Source organism: Tursiops truncatus, chromosome 3, assembly GCF_011762595.2.
Source record: "Tursiops truncatus isolate mTurTru1 chromosome 3, mTurTru1.mat.Y, whole genome shotgun sequence".
Classification (NCBI taxonomy): Eukaryota; Metazoa; Chordata; class Mammalia; order Artiodactyla; family Delphinidae; genus Tursiops; species Tursiops truncatus.
The window spans coordinates 129,015,125-129,033,066 of record NC_047036.1 but is presented as its reverse complement, the minus strand read 5'-3'; the positions used below and the strand labels follow the sequence as shown (position 1 = coordinate 129,033,066).

Below are 17,942 nucleotides of genomic sequence, written 5' to 3'. Positions count from 1 at the left end.
CAAAGCTAATGAACTACCCAGATTCTAGACTCCATGTTTACCCTTATGAGCTTCCCATCTCCCCAGACTCTTGCTTGTCAGTGTCTGGAGTGCAGATTAAATGGAGGGCTTGCATGAGATGTTCTCTGCCCTTCCCTGGAGCTCTGACACCTCCAGGTGCTTTCCCAGATAGGTTAGGGATGGCTGGAGCTTATCCCGCTGGCTCGAGAGAGAGAGACTCCGGCCTAATTAACCACGTCAATTAACAAAGGGAGTTTGGCACAGAGCTAAGATGAAGTTCTTTGATTTAACATTTCCTTCACGTATAACTTAAATCTCAGAATTCTTAAGTTTTATAATCAAAGACTTGGAAGGGGATCTGGAAGCTAGTTCATTTCCTTCCCCTGTGAAAGAATGAATATATGTACACAGACACACACACACAGACACCCAGGCAGACGCACATCCACACCTCTCCTGCCATCCTGAGAAGCAGCAGAAACAACTCTTGATTATCCTGGAGCCAGGACAGGAAGAATAGCCAACGCCATCACCTCCTTGTTAGGAACGCCCTAGGAAGCCTTACCCTCTTCCTCTGCTGTGCTCTGTGGCTTCCACGTCCAGTGGCTGGCTTGCCTTCAGCAGCACGTGCATCTGTCAACCCTTGACTTGCACATGCAACATGGTGCAGACAAGCCAGCATCTGCTCGAGGACAACCTGCTCTAGCAGTGACCTGATTTGCAAGAAGTTTTTTCAGAGCCCCTCCTTCTCCCCAGCCTAGACCAAGATTCTCAATGTAACTTGCCCATGTGGCTGTTTCTTCACATCATGCAGGGGATCATACTCCTGTCTGGCTTCTTTGCAACTTACCTATTTGAGTTTACATGTCACCTCCTTGGAGAGGTCTTCCTTGACCACTTAATCCAGAGTAGGTGTTCTCTTCTACAATAGTGATTTGTCACTACATCCTGTTTTCCTATGACCATAGTAACAATCTCTATTACAATTTTTTATACGTAAATGTATTTATTTCCTATCTCCCTGTAGAACATATGCTCCATGGAGACCAAGACCATATCTCCCATTCTCCAGTGTTCCCTCAGGGCCTAGCAAAGTGTGGGACATACGGTAGTTGCTTTTATTGGTCAGCTATTGCTCCATAACAAACCACCCCAAATTCAATGGTATATAACAATGAGCATTTACTGTTGTGTTCACAGTTCTGCCAGTCAGCTGAGATGGCTTTGCTTCAGACTTCAGTCTGTGGGTTGACGGCAGCACCTCTGTTTTTTTTGCTTTTCTCATTCTTCTGGGAGCAGCAGGCTCTCTGGGGCATGTTCTTCTCATGGCTTCTGCTTGAAACGTGCCTAATAATATCCCATTTGCCAAGGCAAGTCACATGACCAAACATTACATTAGTGGAGCAGGGAGATATACTCTTCCAAGGAGTTTGGGGAGGAGATGAATAGATATACTCTTCCAAGGAGTTTGGGGAAGAGATGAATAATTACCAAATAAGAATTTAATCTACCATGATGCTCCATAAATATCAGTGGTTGAATAAATGAATGCCCTCCCCTAGACCAGTTGACCTTTCTAGCTAAACGATTTTCCAGTCATTACAATCCTGTGTTTTATCAGCATTAGTTTTAGAATTTCAGTCCATGGTGAATCCATGACCTAGTGTGATAAAAACCATACCATTCTGTTCTCCTTGGACAAGGACTAATTTAAGATCTCTGCCTGTTTAACAGAGGTTATAGCCTCTTTCATTTCATCCTGGCTCTCTCTATCCCCCGTCTTGAGGCATAGGGAAGGCTTCATTCCTGCCAAAAGCTAGAAGAGATAGAACCAATTAGAAGAGCCTACCATCTGGTGGTGTGGGCTCATCAGAATTGCAGCCAAGGTTCCAACTGGGACTGTTGAGGAGTTTGTGCACAATAGCTTGAATGTCTGAGTAGAGCAGGGAATGTCTTGGTCACTGGGAAAGAGTAGAGGTGCCTCAAGATCACCAGATATCTTAGGGCTGACAGCCCCAACATTCTCTCAAAGAGTGGTCAGAAGGGACACCCTCAGCCACACCCGTGTGGGTGGACAGCACTTCCTAAAACTGTTCCATGAACACGGTTTGCTCCTGGCTGAGCGGGGATTAGCAAAGACTCCTCATAGCTTTGACTGACTCATGAGTCTGCCTGGATTTCAAACCTTTTGCCTGCACTGATCTCTGATCTTGCCTTATCCACCAGCATCCCTTGTATGCTTTCCTCTCATTGGTGGCTCTTCTCTGCCTTAGCATGTTGACCCTTGGTCTAGCTCCAGCCTCTCTGAATTTTCCCTTCTGAATTGATGTGTGTGGGAGGACATCTGTGTTTTTTTCTTGCCTATTGAGCATCTAATGTCCGTTGTTTTGATAATAGCATCCTGATTTCCTTTGGAGGAATTACTGCTCCCCCAGGTCCACGTAGTTTGGATAGACTGAATGAAACCAACAATCCATTTGGTACTTCTCACTGCCCCAAGCTCTAAGAATGACCATATGACTAGGCATAGAATGACCTAAAGAAGAGAATATGCAGGCCACTGTGTCATGTTCAGAAATGAGCATGTGTCCTGATTTTTATTCAGTGACATCAGACCTAGGACTTTTGTGGAACTGAGGGCAAAAGAGAAGTTCCCTTTCCATTGGACTTTGAGATGGGCAGGTGTAGGCTGGCTGTGCCAGGAGCTGACACATGAGTATAAAGCCAGCTTAGAGAAAAGCTAAGCCCCAAAAGCTAGAGGGTCTATCTGCAGCCTGATGATATCATTCAAGCCCCTGAATCTAGCTGTACCTGAAGTCAAAACTATCCAGTTAGTTTTCTATCACTTGTCACCAATAGAGTCCTGACTACTCACTGCCCAAATGGGGTTGCCCCTTTGTCCCTATAAGCAGTAATTTCTTGAGCCAAAAACACTGTGTTAATAGACAAAATACCTAGTTAATTATATTACCCTGCATTTGTCTAGCATTTCTGAATTTTTAAAGCTCTTTCATGTAAGTAATGGCATTTGCCTATTCTAATAACCCTGAGAATATGGTATTATCACCCCATATTATACATCTGGAAACTAAACTGGACACAAAGATTTCTCAAGGTCATACAAGTCAATGTGAAAGCTGGCATTGAACAACTTATTTCAATTCCTGTATATGCCTTTCTATTAAATCTCATTGGAAATTGTCCCCACTGGTCTCTAATGCTCTTAAAATCAGAATGATATATACAAATGACTAAACTTTTATTGGGATGATTATCATAGCATTATTTTTAGGAAAAAGCATTTGGAAATAAACTAGATATCCAATAACAGGCAATAGATGAAGTAAGTTAGGGTATGTGTGTACGTTGAGCTTTTAAGAAGACATTAAGATGAATGTGTGATGTTCAAAGTAACACGTGTTACACTGAGTAAAAAAATCATGTTCTTAGCCAGTAATATAAATATACTCTTAATTTTTTAATTGATATATTCAGAAAAAAGATGGGGAGTTTATCCTTAATATTATAATTACACAAATTTTATTTTGTTTGGTGTTTGTGTCCACATGGCTTTCTATAATATGCCTGCTACTTTTGTACACGAAATAAAAGTTAGTCTCAAAAAGTTCATTTCCATCCTAGAGATTCCATGTAATGACATTAGCCTCCAGCTGCCTCCTTAACCCCGATTTTGCCTGCATTCCCTGGGATCTGGACCTCCCATGACCTTGGGCTTCCCTATGCACTTGGAACAGCAAGCTGTGATACACCAAAGTCATGGGAGTGGTCGGGCATAGAAAGAGATTTCCAGTAACCTCTGTACACTGCACACCTTGACTGCAGCTGCCACGCAGCAGCACAGGTCCCTTGAAAGGGCACAGGGCTGTGTTACACAAGAAGCAGGCACTGACACCGGGGGAGGAGGGCTGCTGCCACAGGAGGGGAGCTATAGCATCCACAAGGGAGTAGGCAGACACAGCAGACACTGAAATGAAGAAAGCCCTCCCAGCCCGCACATGTCTAGGGATGGAACCAGAAACCCAAGCCATTGCCCCCTCACTCCCCTGAGAAGTCAGCTTCCTCATCTGTGAAAAAGGGAGAAAAAAATTACCTACTTGATGCCATTTTATTGAGTAGAAAGTTGATTGGAAATTAGCAATCATTTACTCCTTCTCCCAATAACCACATATCAGTGGTACAATTATTACCTTCATTTGAAAGCAACTGTGGTTCAAAAAAGAGAATTGACTTGCCCAAGCCATACAAGGCATCCACGGCAGAGCCAGGCCTTGAACCGGAAATCCTTTATTTAGAAAATGGAGCCTTATACCTTATTTTGGACCCTGACTGACAATCGTCTAGAAGGAGCTGGAATGAGCTTTTGATTGGACTTATAACTGGTTTTCACCTCCGTCACTTTCCAGCTACAGTTATTATAATCGTCTTCCACGGGAATTTACAACACAGCCTGCTGGAACTCTCAGAATTCATAATATCCAAATACTACCCCATAAACAGCAATAATGCAGGCTTATTTTCATCCCTGCCATTGATACTACATAATATACAGCTATGCATTCATTCATTCACTCATTCATTCATTCGTTTCACTAGCACCACCACACACTGTTCTCTGGTGGAGACTGTGATGGGAAGCTAAAGAAAACAAGGTCACTGCCCCCCAGTTGCTTAGTCCAGTGGGGCAGATAAAATAAGGGTGCAGGCAGCTAAAACCCAGGGCTAAGTGTGACAGCTGCTACAAGGAAGATACAAAGGGCTACGGGACAGAGGAGAGTGTGAAAGTGAGGGGCTGGGGCAAGGGAGGATGAGGAGAGAAGATGATGCAAGAGCTAGGACAGACCAGAGGGACAGAATTTCGATAAGGGAATATGGGAGGCGTAGTGTGTAGGTGGAGGAAATAGCAGTGTGAACTTGAGGAGCATTGAGTTGCCCGGTTTGAATGGAGGCCAGGATTCAGTGTAGTGTAGCCTTCCCGTCTGATAAATTAAGTGGAGTTCTAGATGATTCTCTGCCTCCGCACACATACTCACCAAATGTCTTGGCCCTCTGCTGGATCAGCTTCGTCTCCGAGAGCACATCCACAGACACACCACAGAGCCACATACGGCATATGACCCCTGCGCCCAGCCAAGAGCCTCCCCTTGCCCCCAGCGTCTGTCCCCTTTCCTTTGCCAGACTCCATCCCAAACTGGGGACGGGAGTAAAGGAACAAAGACATTAGCAAAAAGTCTCCAGGGGACCTGAAAGCGGCCAAGTGTTCTTGAGCCTCTGATTCCCGGTGAGAAGCAGACATCTGAACGTGACACTTCTCTGCTTTGAACCCTTCAGTGGGTTTCCCACAGCGCTTGGGCTAAAGGTCAAATTCCATAACAGGGCCCACCAGGCCTGGCCCTTGCCACCGTCCCCAGCCCCATACTCCCGCACCCCTTACCAGCCTCACCCTTATCAGCCCTCTGCCCGGAAAGCTTCTAGAATATTCCTCCTGTTCCCGACACCACATCACCAAAAGCCTTCAGTTCTCAGCTCAAACACCTATTCACCTCTCTGCCCAAAGACGGTTCCTTTGTAATATGCTTTCATTGAATCACGGCCCCTTCTTTCACGTCTTTATCCTGATCTATAATCATGCCCTCATTTGTATGATTATTTGACTAATAGCTGCATCCCTTACTAGCCAGTAAGCTCCATGAGCACAGGGCTGCTTTCTGTTTTTGTTCACAATAGTAAGCACTCCATAAATACTAGTGGGATATTGAATGAATGCACCTGAGGCCCATGGTTGGCTTAATTCCCCTGTATCTGCATACAAATGTAGCTTGGCTGTGCAACTCGGTGGACAGGGTTCAGAGCTTTTCTCAGAGTCTCAATTTGTTTAGTGAGCCTCTGTCCAGCCAAAGCCTGGTACAAAAGCTTCTTCTCTTAATTGTGTATTCCTGGAGTTTTCCACGCACTCTCATCATTGAAATGTAGCCCTAGAAGGACTCTCAGCGGTCATAGGAGCTTCATCGTACAAATAAGCATGGGCGTGGGCCTCTGAAGTAACACATGAATGACTCAAGAAAACAGTCCAGCACTTGAGTCCATGTCTTCAAATCTCAATCCAATATACTCTTCACTGGTCAGACTTGGTGTGTGCGTGTATGTGTGTGTGTGTGTGTGGACACGTGTGTATCTTCCTATCTTCCCATCAACATTCCACCTGCCCTTCTACCTACCTGGTCTGATTCCTCCAACTGGAAGTTTTCCTTCCCTTCTCTCAATGTGTGTGTGAGTGAGAGAAGGGGAGTGCAGAGAACCTCTCCATTATATCAGTTTTTTGTGCATATGCCTATTTTCTCTGTAAGAACCTGAGCCCCTTAAGGGGGGAATCAATGACTAATGCATTTCATCTCCCCCAGTTCCTAGTGTAATGCCTTGTAATGGCAAATGGATTTTATCTCGTGTATCAACTGCAACTCTGACCAGTTTGTAGTCACTGCCTGGAATGTTCTGGTGAGAGGGAATTTAAAGCCATGTCTAGATTCAGTGGAAAAGAATTCTGTAATCAATGAATGCTGTCTGCAAGGGTATGAGAGGGGCTGTAATGGTACATATGCTTCATAGGGGGCAATAGTAAAAGTGCTTTGAAGGAACGCATGAACACATAAATGAATCTTAACTGTTTCCCAAATGTCCTATATGACTACTTAATCTTGAGCATCTAAAAGAATAGTAATCTCACCCATCGCAGCAGAAGTCTTCAAACTAATCAGAGGAAGCAGTGTTCACACTCTTCTGCATCAAAAAACTTACGATCATCAATATTATCATAAGAACCAAGAGTCAGGCACAGACAATGTTGGGGCCTGTGTGTCTCAAAGTGAGGGCAGAGGTGAAGATGGAGAAACCACAATCACACTGTAACATCAACCAGAGAAATGCAGACATCTGCCATGTGACCGGGAGCTCAGCATGGATGCAAGAGATAAAGTCTGAACACCTTGCAAAAATAAATATATGCCGTAGTGGTAGAGACGAGGGGAGGAGAAATATTGTGACTCTACCCGCGCAAAAACCCTCCTCTCAGGACACGCCCCAAACCTGCTCCACCCTTCAGTACCTGCACCAGTTCCACCTCCTGCAAGAAGTATTCCTCATCCACAGCCATCTGCCTCTGCCTTGGAAGTCTTAGCACCTAATCCTGAATCGTAAACTTCACTTCTTTTGCCACTTCTTGTGTTGGGCTCTTTTCCTGCCGTTTCACTTTGTTTGTGTCCATAATGTTCCTCTGTCTTAAAAGGGTGAAAGCTCAGCGAATTTTGGAGTTTGCAAAGCTGGCTTCACATATTAGTTTGGGCTCTTCTTCACTGGGTAATATGGAGAAGACACTTAATCATTCTCACTCTCAGTAGCATCATCTATAAAATGGAGATAATAACCTCTCAAGATTATTATAAAGTATAAATAAGACAACATATGTGAAGTCTCTGGCATATGGTAGGTCTTCAGAATAATCCTTGTTTATCTTCCCAACAGTTTCATGAGTACATATAGATCAATTTTTTTTTTTTTTTTGGCTGTGCCACACGGCTTGCAGGATCTTAGTTTTCAGACCAGGGATTGGCCCCGTGCCCCCTGCAGTGGAAGCGTGGAGTCCTAACCACTGGACCTCCAGGGAATTCCCTAGACCAGTTTTTTGAGAGCAGGAGTTACATATCTTTCGTGGCCTCTACTGTTTATTGCAGGGTGAGGAATAGATATTATTAAAATAAAATAATAAAATGGCAGGTGCTGAAGTGTATAAATCAGGTGTGAGCACGTTGGCCTACTTACAGGCCTGGCCAAGTAACATAATTTGTTATACTGGCCACATGTCTGATAAGGAGTGGTCAGGACTTCGGTAAACTTGAGAGATTATACCTTATACTTAAATCGGTCAGCACTTCTCAGCTCTAGACAGTAGAAGCGGAGCAGGAATGTGGGTCCATAGTTGCCTGATGCCCTAAATTTTTCCAAAGAAGCCAGAAATTCGGATTTTTATTCCAAATTTTGAAAAGCATCATGCAGGTCAGGCAAAACAAGTCTCTGGAACTGTTAGTTTGCAGTTCTGAAAATGATGAGGGCTGCTCAGGCAAAAGCTAAGAGGCCGTGTGTCTGTTGCCAGCACCCAACATCTTGTGAGAATGCCCTTGGGCTTCCTAAGTAGGTCCACGACAGAGGGAGACCCACTGGAAATAGGCACACTGCATTCCATCTGATTGTTATTTAAGCTCCCAGCATCTATGCTGTGTCACTCTCTGATTCCTGGAAACATTTGTTCATTTGTGTTAAGGGAATAGCCCTGTGCCAGGTGTTCTCAGCAACACCAAACAACAGCTAAACATGGTCTTTCTGAACAGCAGTTCACATTCTGGTGGTAGGGTTGACCTCTAAACACACAACACAGGCAACATTGCAGAGCAAATCAACTGGGGCTTAAAAGCTCAATGCTTCCAGGAGCCAGGCAGGTGAAGAAAAGGAGAGAAGTGGGTTGCTCGAGAGAGAAGCCATGCAGGTGGGATACTCCCATCCTAGCCAACTGGGGCTACGTAGACCCAGGGTCCAGTGTTGCCAAATGGTTTGAAATTTCAAAGAGAGCTAAGATACCCAAATTCTGACGTGCAATTCAATGCTTCTTAAACACTGTGCTGAAAGTGGTTTGGGGATAGCCATTGGGTCACCCCTTCCTCAGCATTTGACAACTGGCAAATGAGAGGCCCAGCGTGGAGTGACACAGGAGGTCAGAGCAGGGGAAGAACTAGGTAAAGCGTTCTCTTTTCTTTTGCACACGCTCTTCCCTCTGCCTGGAACACACTTGCCTCATTTCCTTTTGGCCCCCTCACCTTGACCTCTTAGAAAGCTTCCATTTATCAGTGAGACTCAAATCAACCACCACCCTCTGAGAGGCCAACCCCGCTTTTCAAAGCATCTCTAACACTCCCTGCAAGTGACTGCTGTAACACTTACAACATTACATTTTTAACTTCTCTTTATAGGACGGTTGGTTTCACTAGGGATAAAGTCCTCCTGGGTGGGAACATGTCTTACTTTTGTCTACATTTCTAGTGCTTAGCACCACGCCTGGACTTGGTTAAGGGCTCAAAAACTGCTTGCTAGAGGAACACAAGGGTATTAAAGAGCTTCGTCAAGTGGGATGCCCATATTACCTGCTGTCAAATCTCCCCAGGGCCAGCTCCTGAATATTCTGATTCAGGAAGTCCAGAGTCTGCCCCTGAGTCTTGCTTTAAACAAGCTCCGTGGGTGAATTTTCTGTGCGCTGAAGTTTGAGGATCTCTAGGCTAAACTGTAACTCCCACAGGGAGAGAAGCTGTGTCTTCTTTGTTGGCCGTTATATTCCTAGCACCTGGCACTGCGCTGGGCATGCAGTGGAAATTCAGCACGTATTTGCTGAACAAATAAATGGATGAATAAATGAAAAGTAAGGATTAAGTTGCAACAGTGCTCCTCAGAAATCTAATAGGAACCCCAATTAGTATTTCATCTGTCCCTTTATTTATACTTACCATAAAGACACCAAGATAAGCTGAACAGCTAGTCAGTAACTACCACCTCTATGGACAGACCCCTCAACTCCTGCCCTTGTGGGCTTGGAAGTATATACTCAGAGGAGATCCTAAAGCATTTGGGTTGCTGATTCAGACTTTATCCCTTAATGATGGTGGAAAAGGAAAGAAGGAAAGATGGAATGCAAAGAAGACGCAGAACTCTCATCTTGCCTGGAGGTATTAGCGATACTCTCCCCTGCATTCCCTACCCTCTAAGGACCACTCTGCCTTTTTAATGTCCCCTGTTGCTAATACATCTAGCAGGAATAGTTCATGTTATACTTCCTCTCCTTTCCCTTCTCCACCCTCTGGTGGAAGGATCATGAATAGCAAAATGTATAGGAAAAAAACAAATGACAGGAAAATGATGAAAAAATAAAGATTTGGTTATTTTCTGGAGGTAAGACTTGGAGAGTTAACTTAAGGTTAACTACTAGTCCAGATTTCAAAAAAGCACATGAAATTAAATCTCAGTAAGATGCTTTCTTAGTTTTCAATAAATGATTAGTTAAGGCATCATACCTAAAACCTCTCTGCTCCCTTCGACACTTTTTTACTCAATCCAAATTGGGACAGATATCAGTTTTCCCAGACCAATGGATCACAGTGGACACAGCCCCAAAGGGTTCGCTAGTCTCAGATGAAAGTTAACAAAGAATCTTACAGGCAGGGTGGAAATTACATTGCCACCATAGCTACCCCAATTGCCCAGTACCCTCTCAGTTCTTGGACACACAGCAGAGTCCCCATTGGACTGTAAGCCATTTAAGAGTAAGGACCTTTTATCATCTGTTTTTCCAATGACCATATCAGTTCATAGCATTGAAGAAACGTTTAAAGAATGACCAAATTCTTGCAGCTCTGTTTACGATAGCCAGGACATGGAAGCAACCCAAGTGTCCATCGACAGATGAACGGATAAAGAAGATGTGGCACATATATATAATGGAATATTACTCAGCCATAAAAAGAAATGAAATTGAGTTATTTGTAGTGAGGTGGAGGGACCTAGAGTCTGTCATACAGAGTGAAGTAAGTCAGAGAGAGAAAAACAAATACCGTATATTAACGCATATATATGGAATCTAAAAAGAAAAAAAATTGTCATGAAGAACCTAGGGGTAAGACGGGAATAAAGATGCAGACCTACTAGAGGATGGACTTGAGGACACAGGGAGGAGGAAGGGTAAGCTGTGACAAAGTGAGAGAGAGGCATGGACATATATACACTACCAAATGCAAAATAGGTAGCTATTGGGAAGCAGCCGCATAGCACAGGGAGATCAGCTCGGTGCTTTGTGACCACCTAGGGGGTGGGATAGGGAGGGTGGGAGGGAGGGAGATGCAAGAGGGAAGAGATATGGGGATATATGTATATGTATAGCTGATTCACTTAGTTATAAAGCAGAAACTAACACACCATTGTAAAGCAATTATACTCCAATAAAGATGTTAAAAAAATAAATAAAGACAGGAACAGTTTGGGGGGAAAAAAGAAGAATGATCAAATTCATAGAAAACTATACACTGGTATATGGCAGGAATCAAGTTCAAGAACCCATATCCACTCACTTCCGGTTCATTAACCACAGTGGATGACATTGCCTGTATCACATTTCAATCCTTCCAATAAAAGGCCAACAAACCTATTAGAGATCAAGTCTTAGGTTGTTAAGATAACGGTACAGAAGCACCACCTTTTGCCTTAGAACATTTCCTCCAATTTTTGTCTTTTATTATTTTGTCCTGTCCGTCAACACCTGACACTAGAATAGCAGTTAACATCTCTTTCCACCGAGCTCTGTTGTAGACAGTTCTCAGAAGTATGAGTGAATACACATGCCAGCCATTTATTCTTCTAGATTCCCTAAGCAAATAATCCTAGAGTAATGGATCCCTTTGAGAGGGTGACAAAAGCTATGGAACCTCTACCCAGGGAATAAATTAAAATATGCACATGCATGCAATAGGTTATGCATAATCTCTGGTGGTTTTTAGATACATTGATGCCCACACCTAAATCCTCCCTTGAAAAATTCTCCTTTAAGCCATATTGAAAGAAATGGCAGGTTATCTAATAACCAAATACCTACTCAATATTATTTTAGCTTTCCAGGGAGATGGTTTCACAGAACTACAATTCAACAGTTAAACTTCAGCTCAGTTTTAAGGGTAGTCAGTAACACAGTTGACAAGATTTTCAACCTCAGCATTACCAGAATGCAGAATTGCTGTTTTATTTATTCGGTGGGTCACTCCTGTGCAAAATCATGGCTACAATTTGAAGCATTATAAGGTTTTCTGCCTAGGTGCTTTATCAGGCCACTGCCTTATAAAACTCTGAAAATTTCCTGTTATTTCTGGGGTAATCTCAGTGAAATTGATCAAGTTACCACGGGATCTCTGTATCTATCGCAGTGCTCAGAAACATGTACCTTGGGGTCACAAGACCACCATTTACTTCTTGGGTGACCCTGGACAAGTTATATAACCTGTTGCAGCCTTAGTTTCCTCTTCTCTAAAAGGAAGATAATATAGAGCACTGCAGGGCTCCCGTGAGGATTAAACAAACTAACACATGAAAAGCAATTAGTGCGTCGCAGGGCCACAGTGGATGTTCAATAAATGGTAATGAATGTTACTATAATTGTCCATAAAATACTTATCATAGTTCTTGACACACAGTAAGTCCTCAGTAAATGGAATCTGAAATAATTATAACTCTTCTTTTTATTGAAGTATAGTTGCTTTACAATGTTTCAGGTGTACAGCAAAGTGATTCAGTCATATATATATATATATATATATATATATACACACACACACAAACACATATATATACACATATATATATATTCTTTTTCAGATTCTTTTCCATTATAGGTTATTACATGATACTGAATATAGTTCCCTGTGCTATACACTAGGTCCTTGTTGTTTATCCATTTTATATATAGCAGTGTGTATCTGTTAATCCCAAACTCCTAATTTATCCCCCTCCCCGCTTTTCCCCTTTGGTAACAATAAGTTTGTATTCTGTGTCTGTGAATCTGTTTCTGTTTTGTAAATAAGATCATTTGTATCATTCTTTTAGATTCCACATACGTGATATCATATGATATTTGTCTTTCTCTGATTTATTTCACTTAGTATGATAAGCTCTATGTCCATCCATCTCGTTGCAAATGGCATTATTTCATTCTTTTTTATGGCTGAGTAATTGGAATAATTATAATTCTTGGAATTTGCATATACATTTTCTTATGAGTGGTCTTAGGGATAGGGAGAATGCTGAATTCTCAGTTTGAATGTGTTCAATTCAAATCATGGAGAGCTCACCGGGAGGGGAATGTGGGAAAGCAATGAAGGAAATATGGTGCATGCCTTCTGCCATCTACAGCTCAGCAGAAGCCACCATGGCCACAGTGGCACCCAGAGCCTGCAGTGCCAATTTAATCCACTTTCGAGTTGTTCTTGCCCATTCAGCTCACACTTCCATGCCATCAATTCCTATTTGAGCTTAATCCCTGGAGGGAACAATGTCTCTACTGATTAAATTTTATGCTTTCACCTGTCTTCAAATGGCAATCATGCCACCACACAGGTTTCCTTTTCAGCCCTAGTTGTCAGAAAAACTCAGAATGGTGTTTGTTGCCCGCATTTTATAATGCATTCTGTTCAGATGGCAGAAATTGGCCTCTCCTTTCTCCTTCTTGGGATCACCTCTGTTCTGTTTTGTGCTCAAAGGCCATCCTAAAAACTGTGTGAACCATCCGTCACTTCAAAGTATTTTGGAAATAATCAAGGCATCAATTTTTTTTTTTTCTTTTTTGCGGTACGCGGGCCTCTCACTGTCGTGGCCTCTCCCATTGCGGAGCACAGGCTCCAGATGCGCAGGCTCAGTGGCCATGGCTCACGGGCCCAGCCGCTCCACGGCATGTGGGATCTTCCCGGACCGGGGCACGAACCCGTGTCCCCTGCATTGGCAGGCGGACTCTCAACCGCTGCGCCACCAGGGAAGCCCGAGGCATCAATTTTTTAAAATCATTATTGGTCATTTCTAAAAATGGGAAACCAAATAGACACCTTCTCAGCTATCCTTCCTTATCAAGCTATAGCGACGTTTTCTCCTTTTAACTGTGCACAGGAAAGGTGTAAGCACTTTAAGCCACATTTTCTAAGTCAGAACCTTTTATTCTACGCCTCTCAGAAGTTTCCTAAGTGGGAAACTCTCAATGGAACCAGGAAACCTCTACGAGGTGTAGGGGAGATTCAGTCAACCCCAGTTCTCGTCGTGCTGGCATTGAAAGTTATCTGGCAGTGAAAAAGCAAACCCATTCTATGAAATGCTACAGGATCTAACATACCAACTGATGGAATCACTCAAAAGGCCCTGGAAATTTTTCTTGGAGGGCTTTCTGTTACGAATACAGATGACACCTCGTCATTTTTTGCAACATCGCCACCTACGTACAGGCCCTCCCTTCATTGGTCGATCGCAGAAAGAAATCTCAGAAATAGAAGCAATTACTTACATCTATAGGTCATCTCAAAGCTGTCACTGATGTTCACAATATCAATCTGGGGGAGCAGCTTTGGGGGCTCTGTGAGTTGCGACAAAGCAAATCTAAAAGCGGCATGTTCCTGTGATTGCTGGTTTGGAAATAATCCCCCTGTGAGGAAAGAAAATGCAACATGGTATCTGGGCTAGAGACCGGTTTGATTCCTCAACAGCCCACCCCAGATGGGCCCTTTTCTTCTCCCCAGGCCGTATTCACTAGGTGTTGCCTCTAGTAGTGGGGATCAGAATTCACATAGACTCAACTGGACCCTGAGGCTTCAAGTTCCACAGATGAGCTTTTATGTGCCAAGGGCTCTAACATCTGTCACTGACCAAATATTTGATTGTTCACCCCTCAACTCAGTTCAGGTCAGAGAAAACAGGAGCGTTTTGGAGTTTTTCTTCCTCCTTTCTCATGCAAGCCTCTTAGGCTGCCTGTGCTCTTGCATGTACGTAAACCCTAGCCGTGCCTAATTTTTCCTGTATCGGACCCGTTTCTCATCACAGAGCCTTAAAGGAAGTAGTGCTAATACATGTTACAGAGTAAACTCTAGCTCTGGGAGCCTATGAGCTTCTCCAGCACTATAACCGTTTGCTTTGACTTTGACCCTTGTAGTCTTTGACCTAGCAAGACCTGTATGACAATCCTCTAAGGTTTATTCAGTTCCTCTGAAAACTGATTTTCTGCAAACAGTGTTTTGCTGCTTCTTTCACCACTTATGATCCCAGGAACGACTTGTTACATAAGGGATTGCCGTCGTATTTATTTGCCTGGGAGAACCTTGGGCTTCAAAGCTCTGGGGGCTTAAGGATATCTGGAGGATGCAAACATTCTATTCTAGTAAAAAGCAGAGCAAAGGGGCCTGGTGGGGCTCCTGTTCCAAGAAACAAGAGTACACACCTTACCTTTGTATTTACTGTGGACACATAAATAAATTAAAATGCATTTCTGTGAAGTAAAGTCAGCAGTTTCCAGAGACTGAACTATAATGAATGTTTACGTAGAAGTTGATCTCAGATTCCTTAGGAATCCCAATCCCGATGTGACACACTTTTAACTTCTTATACAGTAGATATGTATTTGTTTTTAACAACCAGTAAACAAATTGTAAGGCTTTTGTTAGAGGCAGTACGAGTAGAATCAAGTACTATCTGGTGGCTGCGATATTTTCAGCATGTGTTCTACAATTGAACGTTTCAACCTTTTATGTGAAAACAAAAACAATGGTTCAATCAGTTGAACAAACAAGTTGGGGCAAAATATGATGAAAAATCTGCAGAGATACATAAGCAAGCATCTCTACGTATACACAAAACACCCTGTGCCTTTATATATCCACGGCAATATACACAAATACACTTGGAGAAAGCAAGTCCTCATATCTTAAGACAAGTATTTCCAATCAGCAAAGTATGGGCAGTACATAAGCACCAACGTAAAGAAGAGGCACACGTAAGAGCAAGTGATTTATACGTGGTCATATGCCTCCATTTTAAAGGACAAAAACAAAAAAATCCTTCTTGATTCTGATGCTCCCCCCTCCCCCCCAGATGACCACACCCCAAACACTTCCCTGGCTTCCTCCTCCCCTGCAATGAATGAAAGAGAGCGGGTGGGGGTGGGGAGGTAGGTGGCTATAGGCTGGGCTGCAAGAGAAGCTTCCCCAGAGGCAGGAAGTTTTGTTTTGCGTCTAAGGCACTAACACACATATACAGACACACTTCAGAATGTAGCTTAACAGGTGTCAGGAAACAAAGCAAGTTACTCCATGGCTGTTGTAGCCACCCTCAGAGCCAGCACACTGGAGAGGCCAAAGGAGACTGATACTGCCGCACGTACGTGCCCAACAAAAGACCACCTGCACCACATCCCCCCACAAACACACGCACACAAGAGACACAAACTCCTAGGAACATGAACTTTCCCTAGTGGAGCAGTGTCCATGTCAGGGGAGAGAAATCAGAACCCAGACACACCAAGATGCCTCCAAGCAAAGCAGCTTGCTGGATTCCGGGACATAAACAGCCCTGAGATGCTGGTCATACTGAATCCCCGAGCCCTTGTGGACACACGTTGTTATTGGTGTTACTGCTTCTGTTTGTTTCGCTTTCACCCGTTATTATTAGGAGGAGCAATAGCTGTCAGCTGCCCCATAAATACAGGGAGGGTGAGGGTCCTTTGAGGAGCGTGACAACCAGGAAGGGGAAATGGGGAACAGAAAAGCATGCAGCATGTTGAAACCTGTCTCCAAGTTGAGAGGCTGGAGCTCAGTGATGGGGAAAGCTAAGAGGAGGGGAGAGGAGCATGTGGATGTGTGTGTTTGTGTGTGTGTAAAAGGTAGACCGTGTCTGTGGATGGAGAAATCGAAGAGGAGTGGGAGATGGAAGGAGTAGGAAAAAAGGCAGGCTAGGAAGTTCCAGAATCGGAGGAGTGGGGACCACCAGCCCAGCATGGCAGACAGCAGACAGAAGGCAGCTAGAAGAGTCCAGAGCAGGAGAGAGAGCCCCCTTCACCTAGAGTGGGGGGCCTTTTTAGCATTATTTTAGTGGCTGCAATAAACCCAGCATCCTTCATTCTTTCTTTTAGAGGGTCTCTTTCCCCTCCCCCAGGTGAGAAATCACCGCCTCTCTCAAATATATATGTGCATATTTAATCCATAATCACACACACCACACATATTTATATAAACAGGTGAAATCGGGCACCATCTACCAAGCCACGGAGTTAACTCCTTAAACACCCACCACCCCTTTCCTTGTTACAGCCTGATTGTTTTTCCTCCAAAGCAGTGGGTCCTCCATTTCACATGCTCATGCCTAGAATGTGAGTGGTGTGTGAGGACCTGTGTCTGCCTGTGTGTGTGTGTGTGTGTGTGTGTGTGTCTGTGTGGGAGCGCACTTCCCTTCTCTGCCCCGCATCCCATCCAGAGAAGACCCCTCCCCATGCCAGCGGTCCAAGTCTTCACATCACCGGACAGCTTTGCATAGACAGCCAAGCAAGACAGCCCGTAGTGGGGCTGGGGGGAGGGGACACAGACCCCCCTCCCCCCTCCCAAAAAAAACAAAAAACTGGCCAGACCCAGAAAGTCCCTCCCGAGGCTGCCCCTCTCACTCACCGATCTGGATATTGTTGGGGAAATTGGCACCTACTACCGCGCCTAGGAAACCGGTGCAGAAGAAGGCAAAAATGTGCTGCATATTCCTTTTTGCATTGGCGAAAAAGAAGCCCAGGTCCGATCATAGATTTGGTGTTTTCCCCCCTTCCCTTTATTCCTCTCTCTCTTCTGCCTGTTCTTTTCCTCCTGCCGTTCCTTCCTTCCTCGCTTGCTTCCTGCCTGCCTTCTGCGAGGTTTGTCTGTTTCCCTTGGAATCCCAGCGCTTAAACTGCAGCGTTAACACCAACTGACAGCCAGATTAACTGAGCACGGAAAAGAGAAGCCTGTCCTCCTGCGAGCTGAGCGCTGCTCCCCCTCTCCCTCTCCTCTGCTCTCCTCTCCTCGCAGCCTGCCTCCCTCTCCCTCCCTTGCTCTCTCGCTCTCCCCCTCACGCTCTCACAGGCAGCCAGCTCTACGCCAGTACCCACCAGCGAGCCAGTTCCCGAGGCTCCCCAGCATCACCCCCTGCCTCTTCATCCTCACCTTAGTCTCCTTGCTGGGTGTGCCGATGGCTGGCTGGGCGGGCGGGTGAGGGGGTGTGATACCTGGAGCCTGCTCGCCCGAAAGGGACAGCCCTGCGGTCCCCTTCGCCCTCCCCCGCCTTCCTCAGCTCTCTCTGCC

General features: G+C 44.5%; 1 protein-coding gene across 3 annotated transcripts in view; it reads right to left on the bottom strand.

Moving 5' to 3' along the window:
• The window catches only part of GRIA1 (glutamate ionotropic receptor AMPA type subunit 1), a 304,982-nt gene extending 287,269 nt beyond the window's left edge, over window positions 1-17,713 (bottom strand). For all 3 annotated transcript variants that reach the window (XR_012330926.1, XM_019924773.3, XM_019924772.3), the window contains exons 1-2: window positions 17,283-17,713; window positions 14,141-14,278 (exon numbers count right to left, since the gene is read on the bottom strand). Coding sequence is in view for 2 of the 3 variants with exons in the window: in XM_019924773.3 (XP_019780332.1) it covers window positions 14,141-14,278; window positions 17,283-17,364 (220 nt within the window). In the remaining variant the exon portion in view is untranslated. The remainder of the gene's footprint in view (window positions 1-14,140; window positions 14,279-17,282) is intronic.
• Window positions 17,714-17,942: the final 229 nt, after the last annotated feature.